Source organism: Castanea sativa, chromosome 1, assembly GCF_040712315.1.
Source record: "Castanea sativa cultivar Marrone di Chiusa Pesio chromosome 1, ASM4071231v1".
In the NCBI taxonomy this organism is placed as follows: Eukaryota; Viridiplantae; Streptophyta; class Magnoliopsida; order Fagales; family Fagaceae; genus Castanea; species Castanea sativa.
Window position 1 is genome coordinate 7,530,598 of NC_134013.1, and position 23,085 is coordinate 7,553,682.

General features: G+C 37.9%; 2 protein-coding genes, 1 long non-coding RNA gene and 2 other non-coding genes across 5 annotated transcripts; 4 read left to right on the forward strand and 1 right to left on the reverse strand.

Annotated features, from left to right (window-relative positions):
• Positions 1–490: 490 nt before the first annotated feature.
• Positions 491–3,823, forward strand: LOC142640294 (uncharacterized). Its single transcript, XM_075814361.1, has 5 exons — positions 491–804; positions 915–975; positions 1,146–1,526; positions 2,923–3,263; positions 3,343–3,823. Exons 1-5 carry the CDS (start codon positions 724–726, stop codon positions 3,559–3,561), a joined length of 1,083 nt encoding a protein of 360 aa, XP_075670476.1. The 5' UTR covers positions 491–723; the 3' UTR covers positions 3,562–3,823.
• A 925-nt stretch (positions 3,824–4,748) lies between these two features.
• LOC142622270 (pentatricopeptide repeat-containing protein At2g15690, mitochondrial-like) lies at positions 4,749–6,633 on the reverse strand. Its single transcript, XM_075795716.1, has one exon. It carries the CDS (start codon positions 6,373–6,375, stop codon positions 5,047–5,049), a length of 1,329 nt encoding a protein of 442 aa, XP_075651831.1. The 5' UTR covers positions 6,376–6,633; the 3' UTR covers positions 4,749–5,046.
• A 6,845-nt stretch (positions 6,634–13,478) lies between these two features.
• LOC142640910 (uncharacterized) lies at positions 13,479–16,738 on the forward strand. Its single transcript, XR_012845281.1, has 3 exons — positions 13,479–13,577; positions 15,967–16,135; positions 16,443–16,738. It is a non-coding gene; the product is annotated as an uncharacterized LOC142640910 (long non-coding RNA).
• LOC142622991 (small nucleolar RNA SNOR75) lies at positions 13,661–13,750 on the forward strand. Its single transcript, XR_012842022.1, has one exon. It is a non-coding gene; the product is annotated as a small nucleolar RNA SNOR75 (small nucleolar RNA).
• LOC142622989 (small nucleolar RNA SNOR75) lies at positions 13,890–13,974 on the forward strand. Its single transcript, XR_012842021.1, has one exon. It is a non-coding gene; the product is annotated as a small nucleolar RNA SNOR75 (small nucleolar RNA).
• Positions 16,739–23,085: the final 6,347 nt, after the last annotated feature.

Consider the following 23,085-nt stretch of genomic DNA (forward strand, 5'->3'; position numbering starts at 1 on the left):
CTCTTCCTTCCAAACTCCTTTCCACACCCAAGCCCATTCATCTTATAAGCTAGACGCATCCTTCATCGGGTTTTTTCAAGTTGAACAGTGACAATTCAGCTGTTGGCAACCCTGGCTATGCATGTGCACTAGCTATCATCAGGGACTCCCGTGGTGCTTGGATCAGTAGTTGCACCAGAAAAATAGGCAACGCGTACTCGCAGCTAAGTTATGGGGCCTATGTGACGGGCTTATGCTAGCAAAAAACCTCAACATTTGAAAGCTTCTTATAGAAGTTGACACCTTAACATTAGCATATTTTTTGAGTAATGCTAATACCAAAGTTGACTCTTCCCACCCTTATAGTGTGCTAATCATTGACTGCAGGTACCTCCTCCAGCATTTTGAGGATGCCCACGTCAGCTATGTCTACCGCGAAGCCAACCATTGTGCGGACCTACTAGCTAAGGAAGGAATAAACTCCCCCACGGATTTTGTTGCTCACCCCTCCCCCCTTCCTATATTTTATACCAGCTTGTGGCTGACTCTTGGGGTATTGTTTGCCCTAGACATTGTATTTTGCCTTAATCCTTAATGAAATTTCCGGTTTACCCAAAAAAAGAAAAAAGAAAAAAAAGTCATATTTACAAAAGGGTTAAGCCATTTAAATTGAAAAAAAATCAGATAAAACTGGTCACGCTCTGCTAAAACCCTAAACCCCACCCAAACAAAAAATAAATAAATATGGAACTGCAATCGGTTTGCCATGGGCTTCCCTCCCCAAAGATGGGGTTACCAACTCATCGTTCGGTCTCTCATCAATTTGTAAGTACCTACTGTTTCTTTCCTCAAACTCCCAACTTTTCATTTCAAATTTACTCTCTCTCACACTCTCTACTCTCGAATTTATTCCATTTCATTATTATTTACTTAAGGTTTCTACAAGTCAGTTCGGATTGAGGAATCAAAATTTTCGACTTGGGGTTGCCTCAAAATGTAAGTTTTATTTATTTATTTATTTATTAAATATATAGTATAGTATATTTTTACCTGCCATTTTGGGTTTTGGGAAATAAGCTTTGTTTGTGCTTTGATAGTGTTTTTGGTATCTTGAAATTGAATAATGCACTGATAGTGTTTTTATTGAATGGTTTGTTTGGTCCCAGCATATTTGAGGCTTGGTTTGAAGAGGGTGTTTAAGGAGTCTTTAGTGCTGAACTCAAAAAAGAGAACTATTTTATGTGCTGCTAACTCTAACCCAGATGCTCAGTTGGGGGTTTTGGGAGGGGAGAATTCTGATTCTGGTGTGCCTGTTACTTCATTTAATGGGGTAGAGCCGTTTCGTGGAAAATCGGGTTCGATTTCATTTTCTGGGTTGAGCCACCAGCTGGTAGAGGAAGGGAAATTGCAGTCAGCCCCTTTTAATGAAGAGAAGGGATCATTTCTTTGGCTTTTAGCCCCTATTGCGCTGATATCATCTTTGATTCTTCCGCAGTTCTTCTTTACTAACGCAATTGAGGCTTTCCTGGAGGACATGCTTCTCGTAGGTATTTGTACTTCGGCAATCTTTGTTTTCCTTTCTGAGCTAAATTATGATAGCTTTACGCTACTTAAAACAGATCATATTATGTTCTATGTTTCAAGTTTTAATGATGAATTGTAGGCAAGGGTCAATTGAGACAATGTGTGACTTGGTTTTCTACTTTGTTGTCTGGTAACAAAGTAATGGGTGGCTGGTCTTGAACTATCTAATTGTGTTTTCCATTCAATATAATGCAAATACCTGTTTAAATTCTTTTCAATAAAGGACATGCTACCAGATGAGTGTATATGGTGGCAAAGAGAAGTTCTTGTGGACATTTTTTGAGGTGCTTAGTTGGTAAGTCTGATAAGTCATGGTTGCCTTTTATCTAAAACATCTTTTGGACATGGGTTAAGTATGATTGCTAGTGCATTTCAGGGATTAGATTTATTGATAAAGTGTTTTCATCCTTAGAGTACAAAGGCTCCTTTTTTTTAGTAGTGAGTCTCTTTTTAAGTATTTATGAATTTCCTGTAAAACTTTTAGTTATGCAGTGGAGAGAATTGGATTTTATCATGTTAGAGACTGTGTTTTGAAAATGAATAATCAGATAAATGAAATTTCAGGCTGTGAACAGGTGCCTCTAGCAAGACAGCTTTCCCTTTTGCCTGGTTAAGCGATAATTGACTGTAATGGACTAGGAGTTGATGATATCTGGGTGCTGGGCTTGGTGTAAAGAACTTATCAATTCCCTACTCCCCTGTTTCCTCTTTTAAATTTACCTCCCAGTAAACAATAATTGAAAGAAAAAAAAATATGGAGAATTTTGTTTGTTCCTTTTTGCCTAAAGCATCTTCATCTTCTTAAAGATGGTGCTTAATCTTAGAACCTAAGCAGGCTTTGAGTGCTGCTGATGTTGCAGCGTCCATTGCAACAGAATTTTGTATATCATGAGTCTAAGATTTAAATTTTGAAAACATATTTTGGTATAAGTTACTAATGTTATGCCATAAAAGTGAGGAATCCAATTTATAATGTTTTTCAATCTCACTTGTAGAGTTTAGAAGACCCTGCAGCTCTCACAAGTCATGTTCTTGATTTCACTTTCTTCCAAGTTGATGAGTAGTTATACTGTTTATCTGCAATAAGCGTGAGTAGCTGCCTTGTGAAATAGTTTTTTGGGATCTGTGTGTGCATTGAACACTTTTTCAAGAACAAGTTCCATTGTTTGTCAATCCTGTCAATCCAAGTCTTCCCTTGTTTCTTTGTTTTGGACCTTAGTCTGATCTTTTGGTGAAAATGAGCTTCTTTTTCATGCTCAAAACTGATGTGCTTCCGTTTTTTCAACATTGTGATAATGTAGATTAAAATGTAGTCTTTTTTTTTCCCCACTAATCATTTCCATGTCAATTGTTATGCAGAAATTGTGACTTCTTTATTTTTTGAGGTCCTGTTTTATGTTGGTCTTGCAATATTCCTGCTTGTCACTGACCATGTTCAAAGGCCATATCTGCAATTTAGCCCAAAGAGGTGGGGTCTCATCACAGGTCTCAGAGGATATTTAACATGCGCTTTCTTCACAATGGGCTTCAAAGTCATTGCCCCTATCTTTGCTGTGTATGTAACCTGGCCGATGATTGGCCTGCCAGGCCTGGTTGCAGTGTTTCCTTTTCTAATCGGCTGTGTTGCTCAATTTGCATTTGAGAAGAGCCTTGAGAAGCGAGGATCGTCTTCTTGGCCCTTGGTTCCTATTATTTTTGAGGTATATGACTTCTGTTGATTCAAATGCTTCTTTATGTAGCCCAAATCTGGGTTTTGATGAATTTGAATTAATTTGGCAGGTCTATAGACTTTATCAGCTGACAAAAGCTTCTCATTTCATTGAGAGGTTGATGTTCACAATGAAGGACCTTCCTGCTTCTCCAGAATTGCTGGAAAGAAGTGGTGCCCTATTTGCCATGATAGTGACTTTCCAAGTTCTCGGTGTGGTCTGCCTGTGGTCATTGATGACATTTCTTTTAAGGCTTTTTCCTTCTAGACCCGTAGCAGAGAAGTACTGATGTTTGCATGGGATGCTGTATTTCTTTTTACTTCTTCCTTTTATTTTATTTTATTATATTTTTTTTTTGTGCTCATGTTCAAGTTCTGTACAATCTCACACTTTGTATTCTTACTTCGTTAGTCATGTTGTAGAATCTTAACTGTTGGCTATGTATTGTAGGGTTGATGCGGGGTGGAGTGTTGTAAAAGGGGGAATGAGTTAATGAAATAGAAACAACACTACTAGCATTTATTTTTAATAGTATATGCCAGTTTTGTTAAGAGTTTTGTAGCTTAACTAACATCATCTAGTGTTTCCAATGGAATATCCAGGTTTCAAATCTCTCATTTCCCAACTATCAAAGTTAAAAAAAAAAAAAAAAGTTATATGCCAACCTTGTCTAGATTTAACAAGGTTGTTGATTTTGTTTGTATGATGAAGCATGTACCCTTGATGCAAATACTTTCTTACGTTTTTGAATGAAGGGAAATTCAAAACTCAAACGCTTGAGCTTTTGAAGATTATCTGCAAAATTGGTAAACATAAAAAAGGTTTTGTTCATTATACCCAATTAAAGTAGAATAAACAACTGAGTGGTGCTACAGGCACCAACTTTTTCACACCCTCTCACATGACTCATACACGTGTCCACCCAAAAACGTGGGTGGGGGGAATTTGAAAGATATAATGTCAATAGACCTACCGTTAACAGTTACAAGCGTGCTTTTATTAAAATTGCACAGGATGAAATATTACAAAAGTTACACCGCTCAATAATTTTTTTAATGAATATATGCATATCCATCTTTGAATTTTATTTTCTTCTTATACATTTTATTTTTGCAAAATTTCCAAGATGATAAGAGATCAATAGCTATTTACTTTACAAAATATTTAAATTCCAAAATTTTTATGTTTTATACATAAAACATGAATCTATGGATCAAATAATAAATATCTTATTAACAGAAAAATTGGTGTACATGTTAAAAAGAATGAAAGTATATAATTCAATGGTACAATTTTTAAAATATTAATTTGATAGTGAAATTTGGTGCGTATGCGTTCATGTTCCTGTGGGTGTGCACTTGTGGTTATTCCCCAACACCTGGTTTCTAGATTTTTCATGCAGTAAAATGCAAGATTCACTTGTAAAACACATACCGGATTGTCATAAAATTATGTGTTTCTATTCACATGTACAAATCACAATAAATGTATACTTGTTTTTCTCTTTTTAAAAGTAAGAACATTGCCATCTAAACATACAATGTGTGCAACTTAATCTTTCAGAGAAAAAAAAAAAAACCCTATATTACTTCGAAGTGCATTTCTGCAGAGAATACCCTTGAACTGTTGAACAACATGATTTTATTTCTGAAGGCCAACTATGTCATCAAATGACAAATAGAACCAAACTTCACGCATTAAGAAGGAACTCAACAAACTCTACAGCAACCAAGCCTAAGGAAATCTATTGATTCTAAAAAAACACAGTTCTTAATTACCAATAATCCCGACAGGAACATTTTCCATCCTTGAAATGATGAAACCTTTTAATGTCTCTAACGATAATCTCTCGCTTCTCAATGCTTGACAGGATCTTAATGAAATTGTGACAATCACCACAAATCCTGAGGTTTTTCATGATCCTCAGTGTGGTCCCAGGAGGTGTATTGATAAGCCCACAAGCAACGGCTAGCCTTTCACTGTGATATAACAATGTCTTCTCTTTTGCTTCATGGTCATGATCATGTAATATATGTCTAGACTCAGGCACATGGCCTGCTTCCTTCACCTCCTTACTTAAAGACCTCAGTTTTTTTAATGCCTTGCTCTTCTCTGGACTTGCTTTCTTTTGATTTGAAACCAGCATGTCCATTACTTTCTTTTTATTACTAAGTTTCAAACCAGAAGGTCCAGCTTTAGAGTACTTTTCCAATGTCTCCCAAACACGGGAACTTGGTTCAATTGGCATATTTGCAATTAACTCCTTTGCCTCAGTTATCTTCTTTGACTTTCCTAGAAGATCAACAATAGCCACATAATGCTCCATTGATGGAGTAATTCCATAGTCCCTGCTCATTGATACAAAGTGTTCTTGCCCATCCTCCACTGCCCCTACGCATTGACATGCCATAATAACAGCAACAAAAGTAAATTCATCAGGCCTCACTCCATCTTTCTTCATCATTGAAAATATCCTAAGAGCTTCTGCTCCTTCCCCATTTTCTGCCAGACCCACTAGCATCTTATTCCAAGAATCCAAGTTTCTTTCCGGCATTTCCTCAAACACCCTTTTCGCATAGCTTGTATCACCTAATTTACAGTACATCTCTACAAATTTATTAAAAACAGCAATATGGGGTTTTGATGGAGACCTCATAGCGTACTCAAAGACCCTTTTTCCAGTTTTCAACAACTTCATATCCTCACAAATTTGCAGCAATTCAATAAGGTCTAGTGAGTCCACAAAAACTCCATTGTTCTCCATTTCATTCATAGCATCAAGGGCTGCTTCCACTTTTCCTTCTCTGCAAAAACGCTGGAAATCCAAACTCGCTAGATTCCCTACTTGAAAGTTAACAGCTTTATGCTGATATACCTTTGAAATAGGCATTGAATATTTCCTTTGTTTGGCATGGAAGCCCCTCCTAGCAACTTTTAGAGCACTGATAGACCTGTAATTCACGTAGCCAACACACCCACCCACTAGCTCATGAAATGAGCTTTGAGAAAGAATGAAGCTCGGTTTCTCAGGTGAAAGCGTGGTAGAATTTCTAACTCCTGGGATTGAGCAGAAGCTGATAAAATTAGCAGCCCCTTTAGCCATATATGGTGTTTGTGGAAATGTCGGACAGAGAAACTCACGCTCTCAATTTTGACAAGGTTGTATGATAGTTAAGTCGTCGAGAGACTCGTAGCTTCTTGTTTGTTATTTGATTTTTGAAGAAACCAAAGTATGTAATGTAGTTATGGAAAGAGTAATTGGGATCAATTAGTACAGGATAGCGAGGAGTTATCGAATGTTCAACTGGAACGTAATGGAGAAGCAGAGGGACACACAGAAATAAAGCCGATGAACTGTGAAAATAATGGATAATTGTTCTATTAAAGTGGAGTTCCATGTAAGCTTTTGTTTTTATTTTTTCCCCTAATTTGATAAGGAACACATCACAGCCTGTGAATTTGGTTTGGAAAATATCTTATTCCTATTATTATAAATAGGCTGGTCCATGGTCAGTCTGGGTCGGGTTTGTGCCCAACCTGGAACCTACCCAATTACTTCGGGTCTCTTAAACGAGGACCCGCCGCCAACCAGCCGGAGGTAGCGGTCGGGTGGTCGGATTTCCATCAGTTTCCGGTTGGGTATTGGGCAGTTTTGTACTGTGTGAATCGTTGTTAGATTTTGCAGAAATCGTCGTCGGATTTGCGAAAATCTCTGGATTTTGCTGGTTTTTGCTCTAAAACATCCTCTCTCTCTCTCTCTCTCTCTCTCGATGAGGCCAAATCTTGAAAAGATCTCGGCAGACTCAACGAGATCAGGCCAGATCTCGAAGAGTCTGGTGAGATCTTAGTGTAAGTCGAAGAGATCGGGCGAGATCTTGACGAGATCTCAGCAGATCTCGAAGAGATCAGGCTAGATCTAGACAGATCGGAAAAAATGAGGCCAGCTAACCACTCCAATCGGCGGAGAACTTAATTCCAATGTGTTTTCCAGTCGAGTCGGTTGAACAACGGTTTTTCAAGCTCAAACCTGTCAACTGACCCGCCGACATCGGGTTTTATGGGCGAAGACCCACTGCCGATCGTCGCCGACGTCAGACGGATGGTTTCCTGGCCGGGTCGGGTGGGTTGGGCGGGTGGCGGGTCTGGTTGGACACCCCTAATTATAAAAGCACATCTCATTATTTTTACTTTATAAATGAGAGTGTTCAAAACTCTTCGAATATCTGACTATTCCTTTAGGTATATGCGGTCCCCTATTTTAGATACTCCAGGGTTATTACAAGGAGGAATCACATATGGTGGCTCCAAGATGCTAGCAAGAGGTTTCAAATTCATAATCTCATGGATATCATAAGGCCTTAAGAACCACTAAGCACATGTCATTAAAAAAATTCAAACTTGTTCTCAAATGCTCTTTTTTCTTTTACTACTTGCCAACAAGTAGTATGGATTTATCAAATAATAATAATAATAAGCGAAATGAGTATAAATTAACGACTCTCCATATATGGGCACCACAATAATTATTTATAAAAAAAATTGTGAAATATTTTGTATTACTAAACTTATTGGTTTTTAATACTAAAAAATATTAAATTTTCTCTTAACTCTTTATTTTTTGAAAAAAAAAATGCTTTCTAACCCTATGGTTTAAAAGGTGTAATAAATTAAATCTTTGGGTTAATATAAAATTTTAACATGCTATCCAACCTAACTTTTGCTTTAATAGTTTAACTCGCCAAACTTACATGGAAATCTATATCATATTCATGTGAGCTACTGCATGATGGAGAAGGTTAGATGGTTTTGAGCGAGATGATGCAAATGTCTAATTAACCAAATATTTCATTGACAACAAAAATACAAATTCAAATTTTAATAACAAAATGACAATTGACTAAAATTTTGAGGGTACAACTTAAAAATTAGGGAGACAAGTGTGTTTTTTTTTAAAATCATGTGGTTTCAACAAAATTTTATGTTCATATCATAAATCCCATAAATTGATGGAAAAAGGCATATTATATTTTAAATCTAATACTTTAAGGGTGGGTTGTTTTAACTTTTAATTTTAAATGTTCAAAATCAAGCCTTGAAGTTTGAGAATTGTATAGGATTGGGCCTTGGGGTCATTGGGCCTTGGACCTTAGTCTTATGGCACCATATAGGGTAAGGCCTTAAGCTCGTTGGGCCTTAGGCCCTAGCCTTGAGATACAACGTCTGACCCTTTCCCCATTGGACTTATGACCTCAATCTGAACACCCCTTGAGACCCAATATGAGCCCAAAAGCCGCAACGAGATCATTTTGCCTCAAACGTCAAATACAAGCCCCCCCTAATCTATCTCAGCTTGAACGGTTGCGTGATTGCTCGGCAATGCAGCATCTTGGCTTCCCAGTACTGCCTTAGGAAATATTGTTGTTGAGCAGTCCTTTAGAAATGGGAACTAGTTCCAATGCCATTACCACCTTCCTCGACAGAATACCCACTTAGGAACGATGAAATTGGACCGTTATCAGAAGGTAATCATAAGCCCTCTACTTATCTCTAACTAAAAATAGAGAAATAAAGTAAGAAAATGGGGTTGGCAATTCTGGGGAGAACACACAGAGAAAAGAGCGATCGTTTCGAGGAGTGACTTAGGGTCCGTTTGGGAGGAGGGAATGGAATGGAATGAAAAGAATATTTTTATTCTCTCTCTCTCTTATTTGGGAGTTTTAACAGAGGGAATGGAAAGTCCATTCCCTTATTTTCGAGTTTAGGTAAGAGGGAATGAAATGGTTAAGAGGGAATACTCATTCTCTCCTAAGCCCTCAAAATCTCAAATTTTTGTTCCCCCCAGATTGGGAGGAATAGGAAGGAATGGATTTAGGTTTAATGAAAATTTTATTGAAATTCCTAAATTACCCTTGAATCTTAGCCCTCTTTGTCGTACCAATATTTTTGCTCAACCAGCCGTACTAGTGTTTTTGCTCTCTCTTTGCCGCTCCTTCCTCAGTTCTCACGCTGCTACTAATCCCAACTGTGAGTTTTTCAATAGTTTTGATTTCATTGATTTAATTACTATTAAAAAGTTTTTCAATTCTTTCAACTGTTTTGCTTTCATTGTTTCAATTTTTTTTCCTTTCATGCCCCTGTATTCGATATGTTGGAACAGGGATCATACTTTTGTGTAATACATTTGCTTATCAATATTACTTGATTAGTTGATTAGTTGACATGTTTTCTGGATTTGACATGTAGTGTTTTTGTTTTTGTTTTTTTTTTTTCCTTTCATTCCTTTGTATTCGGTATGCTGGAACAGAGTAACATTGTTCAAGTCTTGAACTATTAGCAGTAACTTCCTTAGGATTACCATGAAAAAAGAGTTCAGGTTTGGATGTTTCCCATTGTTAGGCCTAATGGGTCCATTCTATATATCCCATTTTCATGTCCTGGACTCAATAGTTGATACTTTGATCAAAGAAAATCTTGTAATCTTGGTGGATCTTATGATTTCATCAAAAGGAACTGTGTTTGTATTAATATGGATAATCTCAAACCATCTTGTTGATGTGGGGTACATGAATAGAAGTCATCTGATTGTACCTTATAGGGGAGTGTGTTATCATTTAAAAGAGTACTTTGTTCGTCCCCTGAAAATGCTAAAGAATTGTTTAATTTGCAACATGCGTCATTGCGCAATGCTATTGAAAGAGCAATTGGTGTACTTAAAAAGATATTTTCTATCATAGCAAGTACTACAGAGCCTAATTATTGTGTTGACACACAAAATGAAATCATTTAGCATGTTGCATATTTCATAATTATTTAATGGGTGTCAAACCTGATGAAAGTCTTATTGTTGAAGTTGATGAAGAGATTTTACATTCTCATCGTGAACATGTGGCCCCTATTCTAAGAGAAGATGATGAGGATGCTAGGCAAAGAGATATTATAAGAGATTCTATAGCATTAGCCATGTGGCCAAACTATGTCTAAATGTGATAGCTGTTGTGTTCATTGTTGTCATGTCATTTAAGACTATGCTATGTTTCAATTACTTAGACCTAAATGTTATGCAAATTTCTCTTTTCGTTTTGATATTGCTCTCTATCTTTTGATAATTAATATTAATATTTACACAATATTTTATATGTGTTTTTTGTCCTATTAATTATAGCATGGATAAGATATCAAAGAAGAATGGTGGAGATCCAAGCAAAGAAGTACAATGGAGTAGTGTTATGGATGATGCTTTAGTGGATGTTTTTTTATATCAGGTGAACATAAGTGGTAGAGTTAATGGAACTTTTACCTCTAAGGCATATGATGACATAGAGAAAGAGTTGGTTGAAAAATTTCACATGGAGATTAACAAGGATAAGGTGAAAAATCGACAAAAGACACTGAAGAAGAATTTTCATGAATGCTATGACATATTTAAAGATGGATTGAGTAGTTATGGATGGAATGATTCTTTAAATATGTGGACAACTAAACCAGAAATTTGGTAGCCACTCATAGTGGTAAATTACCATTTTTTGTGAGTTTAATTTTTTATTACATAATTATATCTGTTGTTTAACCATTTGTCTTGTTTTGTAACAGTCTAAACTTGCAGCCAAGAAGTGGATAACAACACCTATACCCAACTACTCTAAGATGACACAACTTTGGGCTAAAGATAGAGCAAAAGGTGATCATGCTGAAACTGCAAAGGAGAAACGTGCTAGATATGCTGCATCAACCAATATTGATGAGATTGATAATTTGATATCTCAAAATGAAGTTTCTTTGGAGAACTTTGAAGTGGAAGATGATTAGAGTTCACCTCAAATTAATGTTGCACGTTCTCGAGTGTCATCATAAGATGCAATGTCTTCTAAAAGCAAGAAAAGACGACTGGCAGAAGATGATGAACTTGGAAATGTAATTTCCCAGTCATTTGATAATGTATCAAAGGCAATTGATAGGGTGACTAAGGTTATGACAAAGTGCTTTTCAAAGTCATATGGAACAGAAGTTCACGCAGCTTTAGGCGTATTGGACTTAGATCCAATATCAAAGATTGAGACCTACATATATTTTTATGGAAAATCCAACATATAAGGAGATTTTCTTTGGTTGCCCAGATCATGAGCGCACACGTGTCTTATTGACACTGATGTCTAGGCCTAAAAATTAAAAAAGTGTGGGATTTTTTGGCCAACCTTAGTTTTGGAATGGATTATGTTATTTTCTTTTGTTTTGGCAAGACTTATTACCGGAGTTTTTTTTTTAAAGATATTTTGATTGCATTTTTAGACAATATTTATTTTGTTGAGAATAAATATGTGATGCGTGAATTGCTTTACAACATAGAAATATACATAACTTGTTATGTAGCTACAATAAAATTTTCTTTTTCCCTTAAACTAGAATTATTTTAGTTTTATAGTAGGAACTTGATATGTTAATATATAGTTCTACCACCTCTGGTCTTAGAGGGATGTTGCTCAGTATAAGAAATTGGGAGATGGAGATGTATTAAATTATCAAATCCATTGTAAAGCATAGCAGCCAAAAAAGATCTAATCTAAAACTAGCAGCCCCTAAAAAAAAAATTTGCAAATTGAAATAAAGAAACTGTGCTATTGTCAATTTTTCATGCCATTATCTTCATCTGATAAATTATTGATTAGTGTGATACAATCTATTTACCTTGACAAAACTATATTGTAATTCAATAATCTAACACAGACCCAATTGTGGCTAACTAGTTTCACATCATCCACTAAATACTAAACATTTCAAAGCAATTATAAGTTATCATTGATTATTTTTTATGTTCTTTAAAATGAGAGGTATAATAGTAATGTTATTATAAAATGATTCCATTTCATTCCTTCCAATGTCACTTCCAAACAGTGTTACTTATTTTCCATTCCATTACTTTATTTTATAACATCCAAACTCGATTTTTAAATTCAATTCAATTCCTTTATAAACTCCCAAACGGAGCCTTAGAGAGAGAGAGAGAGAGAGAGAGAGAGAGAGAGAGAGGCTTGCAAAATCTAGGGTGAGTGGTTGAGTTTCCAAGCAAATGACCACCCATAGTAGGAAATCCAAAACCTATAATACAAATAGATTGTGAGCCCAAAGATAGGTCGAGCCCGTTAACTATATTTTTGGCACGCATAGAGACCACAACAAATTAAACATTAAAATTTTTGCTAGTTTAAAATCAAAATATTGACTTTTAAAACTGTGGGGGAGGTGGGTCTAGGAGTATATATTTATATGCATAATGGGCCGGAGCCTAATCCGAGGACATTAAGCAATTCGAGGATGGGTAAACATTTAACTAAGGATCCATGTTAGTTTATAGAGAAGCGAAGTCTGATCATGATCATCCGAGAAGTTGGTCCAAGGAGGAATATATCCTCGGATCAGCTAAGCAAAGGTCGAAATGTGTTATCTGCCATCTAGAGGCAATGTCCCATGAGACTCTGTTGATAAGGATGTGCATCATAGGGTATAGGACAAAGAAAAGCCATGAAATAGCTATAAAAAAAAAAAGTTGCTGTCATCGCATTAAATGCTCTGTAGCTAACTCTCTAACCACATTAATGAGGAAGTGATGCCTAAGTAGCAGGGCTTAACCTTATAGCTATATTCAAAAGTTTCAGGAAGGGGTTGATAGGATAAGTATCCTGTTCGGCAATCTAATCCATACGTGGAAGGTAGAGAAAGGAGAAAGGAAGTATAAAAGGAAAAGGAAATGGAAAGCCCCAAGATAAGGGGATCGAGGGAGCAAGAAAGGAAACACTATAAACATAAGAATTTCTATAATTTCTCTTTGAGAAAGAGAAATATAAGATCCAGTCTCCTCGGATTGAGTTCGAGGGCAATTTTCGTTACACAAACTATCCCATCTGTGTCATATTGTGATCTAGCCCATTGTCTTTATTATCTAAACTCACTAAAATTTAGATTTCTAACCCACTCTCTACAGATTCTTTGTATTGGATTTTTTGGACCTATTGTTTTCCTGTTTTTGGGCTTAGGTACAAATTGTGTCATTCCAAAAACCATATCACTTTAATTTCTCTAATCAAATTGAAAAAAAAAAATTATAATGTTTAATTCGTAATATCTCTAAGTTTGAGGGGGAGGGTTGAAACACTTTTAAAATATAAGGATTAAAATGTAAATAAGAAACAATTGCCTAAACCCTAATGTGTGGGATTATAGTACTTCTCTTTCCTATAAATAAGAAGAACGCAAAGAAGTGAAGCCGTCCCGTACTGCGCATTCACAATACTCACTCCGCGCAGTTCCTAGGTAAGTTTTAAGATTCAGGTTTAGAATTCGTTGTAATTACAGGTTTTTTCTATCAATCATATGTCGTACATGTGAATTGGGTTTCTCTATGATGATGAACATTGATCAAAGATGACGAGTCCGATGTTTATCCATTCACCTTGACGACAAAACGAGGCATTTGTCTGAGAGAAACTCAAGACACCCTTTTGGTTCTTATGTATATATGTGTCTTCAAATTTTATCATAACCTTTATTATGATAATGTTAGTAAACTTTGTTATCTTTGAATGTGCGTAGTTTTATATTTATGTATGAAATTTTTGGGGGATTTCTCTGTGATGATGAAAATTGATGACGAGTCTGATCTCTTTATCCATTCACCTTGATGACAAAACGAGGCATTTGTCTGAGAGAAACCCTCTCTTTTGTTTGCCGTTTCGCTTTTTTGGTTTTGGATTTTGCCTCTGTTTTGTTCTGTATTCTGAGCTCTGTTTCACATCAGGCTCCGCCAAAAATCATTTTAAAGTTCACATTTTTAATGTACAAAACTATCCCATTTTTTAAATCGAAGTATATGTGTATGAAACTGGAAAGTACTGTGATATATTCTAATTGCAATCTTGAATATGAACCGTTGCTCAATGTGTGGGACTGGAGATGTGTTTTGTTTTGGACTCATGAGCAATGCTGATTTGATCACTGATATATTGGACACTGAAGATCGTTACATTGTGATCAGCTGTGTTGATTTTAGTGACAAATCTTATAATTATAAATACAACTACAACATAGATTTTGAGACGTTGGTGTTTGGTGATGTTAAAGACCTTATCTTTTAGGTATGTAGAGGGAATAAATTTGCATAAAAAAAAAAGAGTAAAGGGAATAAAAGGGAACAACGGTGGTGACAGTACGAAGAGTATTGGTAGTATGAGAATGTTTATTTGTTGAATTTGCTTAATGATACCTTTTAAATGAAATTTGAACTTGGGGATTGGATGCATAAAAGTTCCAAGTTCAAAGTTTCTCACAAATTTTGTAATATAGGTTTTACACAAGAAAGGGATATCAGTATGTTAAATTTTTAATCATCAACTCCCAAGGTAAAATCTTACTTAAAAATCCGGAATTAAAAGTTTTGGACGCGGACCAATTATCCTAATAAGTCTTGATATGGAGAAATTAACAGGTTTGATATGAATCCCTATAAGATTAGGTGTTTAAGATCCTATGCTGTACTTGGGCTGTGAAATAAACTTTTGATGTGGCTGAAAGGAGCTGACTAAACGTTAGTAGGTAGGGATCAGATCATGGTTTTCAAGAATCACACCCTAGAGGAATACATCAAATACCTAGAAAGACAGTCTGGCTATAATTTTCATCACTCTATATTGACAACCAAGGAGGGTTCTATAAACTATAGTATATCATGAGTTCAACATGAACTTCAAGTTGATGCAAGCTAAAATCAAATATGTTTATGGTGAAGTACTTAAATGTCTAAGTAAACCTTTCATGGAAACTTCTGATCTGCATATATGATCCCCCTATCAGGCTGTCCTTGCGTATGCATGATAGCCCTTGCAAGAAAAATATAGGCGTGTTAGTTGATTTTTGTAGTATGTTTTTGAATATACTAGAAGCATATATGCTCATTTTGGTTTGTATTCGAGAAGTGCACTCAAAATTGGATGTGTCCCTGTTGACAACCATTATCATTTACTGTAGTTCTTTTCCGTTTCCAGTTCCCCCCTTTCTCTAAATTATCTCAGATTTGATTTCAAATATGGAGCATTTTCTGATTACCTATCTCCTACAGTTTCTTTTCTGTGCAATGCTTTTGAGTGCAAAAGCATTGGGCAGAGCCCTGGATGATCTCATTTATTCAAAGGCAAAGGCCTTGTTACAACCTTGTGTCATAACTGTCTGTTGTTCACCATCTTTCATTTCAGCATAAAACTTCATCATCATACAATGCTGTTATTACTTTGGTTCTTTGTGGTTCCCCCCACTCCCCCTTTTTTTTCTTCTTATTTTTATGATGTGGGGAGGGGTTTCCAGACGTAGCCTTGTTTTAACAGATTCCTATGTTTCTAAATTGTGACTTTATTCATTGTGATATGCTGGTTTGTGGATACAATTTGAGAAAATGTGGCAATGATGATTCTAAGGCCTTTTATTTACTGAGGCATTACCTGTGATTTTTTCTCAAGTACTTTTGAGCCACATCTCAATTCTTTGTATTTTGCATATCCTTTTGGAGATTTCAGTCTCACATTTTTCTGTGTTCTCTGTCTATTAGTTTTGCTTTGTAAAAACAATTAGAGTTTAAGTGGCAATGGCTGTATGGAAATTTCTATGTATGGGTTCAAGAACTTATGATTCATTCCCCCCTCCAATTTTCTAGGCCAGGGAACCTAAGATGCAGTGCATTAATTGGTGACCAATTGGATGGCTGTAGTGCTTGCCTCAAGTCTATCTTCAATGAAATTGGGCTCATAACCCTGAAATTCTGTTGAAGGGCTTGTCACTATGGCCAATGGTGGTGTTGAGGCTGGTTCCAGGACTCCAACCAAGTAATGATTCCTATTCATTTTGACACTCTTCATCATTGAAATTTTATATCTTTTTTGTTTTCTATCCCTCTTCGTGTTTTGTTTTGGTTTTATCAATACAAAACAAACATATGTGATAGTGGGATGTCACTTTTTCTGTAAATTTCATTTGAAACGCAAGAAAAAGTTTATTTTGTTGAACCTCCTTGGAACTTATGGTGCCTGTATATTTTTGTACATGGAGTCTAGCATGTCCTTCACACTAAGGCACTTATGGTAAATGGTCTACATTTGTGACTGAGCTACTAAATCACTTTTCTTGTTGAAGGTGCTGAGTTGGACCAATGATGTTGGACTCAGTTGTCTGGGAATGATATTGTGTTACCATTTTGTTTATCCACTATTTATTCAATGTTGGTGCTCTGGTTTCTGCCTATCTGCAAATGAAATTCCTGGCTGCCGATGGTCTATGGGTTTATGTATATTTGAAACTTTTGGCTGTTGTTGGGTGGTGGTGTTATTCTTCATTTATACGAGGTGCCAAAAATGGAGATTGAGAACATGTAATACTGTATCATGATTACATAACATTGTTCAGGAAATTTTTTAGATTTGCCCTCCCTATTAAGTGTGCGTTTGGGATGAGTTAAAATTTTCAGCTTATCTCCACTTTCGGCTTATTTTTGTTACTATTTATGGATTTTATTGCACTTTTTGTTTCTATTTATGGGTTCTACTGTATTATTCAGTTTATTTTTACCTTTATTTATACTACTTTGAGCGAAAAAGTTTTCAATTTTAGTTAAATAACTGTTCTCAAACAGACACTTAAGTTAGCTATTATATTCCGAAAGAGTTTTTTGTGATGTGCTGATATCATTTTTAAGCAAGGACTCATTTAATTTTTGAATAACTTACAAATAAAATGTTTCTCAAACTTAAGTTAGCTAAAAATGTTGCTGCTCTAAAAGGGATTTGTAGAAATTGCTGGGTGCTTGCCGATTTAATTAAATGCAAGCAAGGCATATTTCATCTTGCAAGTAGACTTTGTGAAGCCGCTACAGATTATTTGGTAAAATGGATGGTGTACATGTGGAAAAATTTACAACTTGAAAGTAACCTGCTGTGTTTTGTAACTTATGTTTTTAACTGAAGCCGTAGAGGATTCATCGGTACTTCGTCTCCTACAGGAGTTTCAAAATTGGAATCAGTCACCCACTGAAAGAGGAAAATAAATGACTTGGTTCTTTTTCCACTCTAATTTTATTTTACTTGCGAGCTGGGAAAAAATAAAAGACTTAAAAGAAGTTTGAGTTAATGATTTTCCTGATGCATAATATTATGGTATAAAAAGGATATATGTATGGAAAGTTGGAAACTGAAGCTCATAGCGGGCACCAAGCAGAGCATCTAGGAAAAGTTAAAATACACCATTGGTCCATTTTCCTCTCTCGTTTCCTTATATACTTCTTCTTCACTGGTTCATCCACGTGTCATACAAATCTTCCTCTTGGATACTTGTCCCATCCACCACCTTCTTGAAGTCTTCAAATAATAGCAGGAAGGCTGAATCCTACTGTTCAGAGGTCATTTCCTTATTAATGCGGCCAAGGAGGTAGATGCAGGGCCTTTAATGTGGTGGTAGCAGCTTTTTCCTTAGATATTTCTCACATGTCTCTGCTTCTAAAGGGTGCTTGGATCACCCTCTTACCCACCAGTTCTTCCTGCACCGCCTCTAACCCATTTAGCAAGTTCCGTGGTCATTGCTAGACCCGTCCGAGGAGACACTCCTCCTGACAACTCCTGACTACTACAAGCAAATTGACTCATGGCCTAGAGGCCCTGATCAAAACAGACTGGTACTAACCGATCAGGCTCAAAGCCCAAACATTTATTCAATAGCTTTTACCCCCCACAATAGCCCCTCAAAACTTTATTTTTTCCTCCCATCTAAGGAGAGAAATAGAGTTTTGAACCGACTAGCATACTTTCCACACGCTTTGCAAGCCGCCACGCATGTATGGGTCCTTTTGCTCCCTGAAAACGCCTCTGACGCTTCGAACCCCAGAACGCGCGCATTTATGACCGCAAGTTACATCCTGTTCCCCACTTTCAACGGTGGGATGCGCATCCAACGGCCCAGATTAGCTTTAAAAATTTGAGCGGGACAATTTTAATTTCGAGCCCGCCTCCCGCACGTCAAAAACGCCTGGAAATCCGCGTCCTCATTCATTTCTTCAGAAATCAATCGTGTCTAAGTGTCAATCATTACCTTTTCTCTCCAGAAGTTTGTGAAGAATCGCATAACCAACTCTCGTAAGTTCTTACTTTCTTTACTCATTCCTTCTCGGCTCCTATCCTCGGCCACTATCTAAACCTCTTTTCTTCTTTAAACTCTCATTTTCGCTTCTCCCAAATGGGTAGATTTAAGTGTTTGGTAGATACTGACGCCGGTATGGAGGGTTTTAGGGCCAAATACCGGATTCTCAGTGACGTAGGTCTAAGATATTGCCCTGTAGAAGCTGTAGGTAACGCTAGAAGAGAGGGAGAAGTCCTCATTCCCATGATCGCCTTCATAGAAGGTGGGATGACTCTCCCTATGAAAAATGTGACCAGTGAATACCTTTGTAACCATAGGTTATGCCTAGACCAATGCACACCAAACATGTTTAGAGTCTTAGGTTGTGTCGATGCTCTGAACGAGCAAATGGGTCTGAACCTCACATGGCACGACGTTGTCTATATGTACGAGTGCCATAAATTTAAAAATGTAGGATATTATATTAAATCCCGGTCTAGCATAGTTAGGCTGATTTCATGCGTTCCTAAATCCAACAAAGGCATGAAGGACGACTACCTCATCGCCTTAGGAAACTGGTATGACGGTCCTCACTTCCCAGTCGAATGGGAAGAGCCAGGTGTGATTCCTTAGGAGTTAGATTTCTTAACCCATGATTCAATCCCATTGCCTTTATCGCCTTTAATTTTTATTGCACATTATTACTTCTTGTCTTGATGTTTATCACTATTCTGACCAAGCTCATCTTCTCGGATGCTTTTTCTTACAGATAAACAACACGTACGCCCACGCCTCAGCCTTTGCAACGTTGCTGACTTGAACCGTGTCCTCCGCTCCGAAGTATTCGTCAGTGAGGACCTACAAGTGAGAGCTGCCCACCTGATACTGGATATGACCCCATATCTGTGGACTTCCAAGAAATTGACAACGCAATCATTCCGGGAGATAAGTGACGCAGAAGGATAGACGTAGCAAGACCTAGCTTCCTTTCCAACCGCGAATTCCCCGACGACCCCTCCATCATTCTGTACACACGCCCTATCGCCGCGATTCCTCTCTCGGCACACTCCCAGACAACCGCCGTCCGAGATGAGCAAGTGTCCTCGCAATGATCGTTGGACGAGGAGATAGACCAATTTCAACTCGAGGACGTTGAAAGGCCTCGAGGAGATCCACTTGTCATTCTTTCGGACGAGGAACATGCGCCCGCCGAGACTTTGGGGATACAAGGTCTGGTGATTGCCCAGCCTGACTCTAGCTCCGAAGAAGAAGAAGACATGGATGCTTTACGGCAGCTGATGCACAAGAGGGGCGCGAGAGTCTCCAAAAAGGGAACGGGTGGGTCACAGGTCCCTCTATCCTTGCCACCACCCCCTCCTCCCTCCGACCTTAAGCCTCCTGTTCCAGAGTCCAAAAAGAAGAGGAAGAGTGAGGCCGAGGAGGCAGATGCGGAGAGGCAGAAGAAGCTGAAGCAACAACAACAACAACAACAACAACAACAACAAAAGCCTAGCAAAGGCAAGGGACGTGCCTCTTCAGTAGAAAGCGGGGAGAATAGGGACCTTTCCGAGGTACGTCGTGCACTGGCTACCTGGTCTCCCGAGCTTAAACTGAACGGGGCACCAATCTCTTGCCAGTCTAGTATCCAGGCGTTCCAGCAAGGCCATGCTTTCCATCTGGCTGACGCCTTGGAACGTCCCCTTCTTCTACCCAAGGATATGGATGCCCTGGACAAAATGAACCAGTCGCATCTGTTCCTTTCGCTAAAAAGGGACTTGGCCCTAGTGAGTATTTGAGTCTTATCCTCACCTTATTTTTCATTACACCTTATCATAAGAAACGTTCTTATATACTTGATACTTGTGTTTCTAATAGTGCATTCATTTTCATATTTCACCACAAGCCATCCAAGAAGTCTTCGCTGCCGAGAAGTGGGTGGAAGATTCTCGAAAGAAGGCTAGACTTGAACTGGACCTTAGGCAGGAGACCGAGAAGTCCTTAGGCCAAGCTCTTGCGCATAATGAGAAGCTAACCACACAGCTGGCGGAGCTGAAGAGGGAAAAGGACGGTGTTAAGGCCAGCTTGAAGATGATGAGGACCCAGGTGGAGGGGCAACGCAAGCTTCTTCGTCAAAAGGATGAAGACTTGTCCAAAACTCAACAGGAAAACTCTGACCTGAAGAAGGAGCTTGCCAGGATGAAGGACGAGGCTCGTACCTTCAAGGACTCTATGGAGGCCACGAAGAAAATTGCTTACGAGGAAGGGGTGGCGGCGACAGAAAACCAGCTAACTGAGGAGTTCGCCGGACTGTGCCGAGAGTACTGCCAACAGGTGTGGGAGGAAGCCTTAAATGTGGCAGGGATTCCCTCAACTTACGAGTTGAGGAAGCCTGAAAACATTTGGCTCCCCCTAGACATCCAGGTGATAGAAGAACTTTCTCCTGTCGCCCCTGCCCATGAGACAGCATCTTTCATGCTCCCTCCTATGATCCCAGAGCCCATTCCTACTCCTACAGAACCTACGAGTTCCAATAAAGAGAAGGAACAGGGTGAAGGTGCCGAGAAGACTACGAGCCAAAGCGCCGAGCCTAATGTCCCTCCACCAGTGGCAACAGATAAGGGAAAACAAGCACAGTCCTCATTTGAAATAGAGCTGAAACGTACAGAGGCTGCCAGCACGTCCGAGCAGAACCCCCTTCAAAGGCTTAGGGTCTAGGCTAGATAGGACTTCTCTTTTTGTTATGTAAAAAATTTTTAAATTTTTTGCTTTGAATGTACATTAACAGTAATTAATGAGAAACTGTCTGGCTTAATTTCATTTGACTTGAAATTTTTAGTATAAAAATACCCATCAACACAAAAATGAATGAATGGAACAGCTAACTCCACTTGTAATATGTCAATTTGTTATGACTTTAAATAGAAGTACACATACTTAGCTTATACTTTGCAAATCATGCCTCAAGAGCATAACATAAGTGACACAGCAATATACAATCAAAAACTTAACTTAGAATTTAATTTGGGGCATAAAGCAATCTAAGTGTTTCATCAACACCTCAATACTAATGTGATATGGTTTTTGCCAATGTTCTCAAAGTAGAGGGTTCAAGGACCCAGCATAATCAAACTTCCTTTCAACAACAAGTAGGATGTCAATTTTTTACAAGGCATATGGTCTGAGAACCATACATGTCCAAGTTTCTAGTTAATACTTAAAAACAGTAACTTGAAATATTAATTCTCCAAAGTAGAAGGTCTGTGGACCCAATATAATTAAGGTTCTATTTAACAAATGATAAGACATCAATTTCCACAAGATATGTGGTCCGAGGACCATTCATGACCAAGTTTCTGTTTGACACCTGATAAGATATCAATTTCCATAAGGTATGTGGTCCGAGGACCATGCATGACCAAGTTTCTGTTTGACACTTAGAAATAGTAACTTGAAATGCTAATTTTCCCAAAGTAGAAGGTCTGTGGACCCGACATAACTAAGGTTCTGTTTAACAAATGATAAGATATCAATTTCCACAAGGTATGTGGTCCAAGGACCATCCATGACCAAGTTTCTGTTTGACACTTGATAAGATATCAATTTCCACAAGGTATGTGGTCCGAGGACCATGCATGACCAAGTTTCTGTTTGACACTTAGAAATAGTAACTTGAAATGTTAATTTCCCCAAAGTAGAAGGTCTGTGGACCCGACATAACTAAGGTTCTCTTTAACAAATGATAAGATATCAATTTCTACAAGGTATGTGGTCCGAGGACCATCCATGACTAAGTTTCTATTTGACACTTGATAATATATCAATTTTCACAAGGTATGTGGTCCGAGGACCATGCATGACCAAGTTTCTGTTTGACACTTAGAAATAGTAACTTGAAATATTAATTTCTCCAAAGTAGAAGGTCTGTGGACCTGACATAACTAAGGTTCTGTTTAACAAATGATAAGATATCAATTTCCACAAGGTATGTGGTCCGAGGACCATCCATGACCAAGTTTCTGTTTGTCACTTGATAAGATATCAATTTCCACAAGGTATGTGGTCCGAGGACCATGCATGACCAAGTTTCTGTTTGATACTTAAAGATTGTGAGAGATAAACCCAAGTACATATTGATAATTTGAACAATGAAAGATAAGAGTACTTTTTATTAATAATAATACCTTCGTAAGTTGTTTACATTCCAAGGGCGTTGTACAATTTTTTCATCTAAATCAGCTAATCGATATGATCCTATGCCAGCTACAGAGATGATCCAATAGGGTCCTTCCCAATTTGGTGCTAGCTTTCCCCATGATGGGTTTTTGGCAGTACCCACAACTTTCCTCAGCACCAGATCTCCAGGCGCTAGTGGCCTTAGCTTCACATGAGCATCATATCCTCGTTTAAGCTTCTACTGATAGTAAGCCATTTGGACCATAGCGGCCTCTCGCCGCTCCTCAACCAGATCCAGGCTTTTTTCAAGAAGGCCATCGTTATTTTTCGGGCTAAAAGAACTTGTCCTTAGCGTGGGGAAACCAGATTCTAAAGGTATCACCGCCTCGGCCCCATAGGTCATGGAGAAGGGTGTTTCTCTAGTGGATCTGTGTGGCGTAGTCCGATACGTCCATAAAACATGTGGTAACTCCTCTACCCATCTACCCTTCGCATCACC

Excerpts from the sequence above, each read along its gene's own strand:
- LOC142640294 (XM_075814361.1), top strand. The coding sequence starts at position 724 with ATGGAACTGCAATCGGTTTGCCATGGGCTTCCCTCCCCAAAGATGGGG. Across the intron at positions 805-914 it reads GTTCGGTCTCTCATCAATTT|GTTTCTACAAGTCAGTTCGG; the intron begins GTAAGTACCTAC and ends TATTTACTTAAG. Across the intron at positions 3,264-3,342 it reads TGGTTCCTATTATTTTTGAG|GTCTATAGACTTTATCAGCT; the intron begins GTATATGACTTC and ends TTAATTTGGCAG.
- LOC142622270 (XM_075795716.1), bottom strand. The coding sequence starts at position 6,375 with ATGGCTAAAGGGGCTGCTAATTTTATCAGCTTCTGCTCAATCCCAGGA.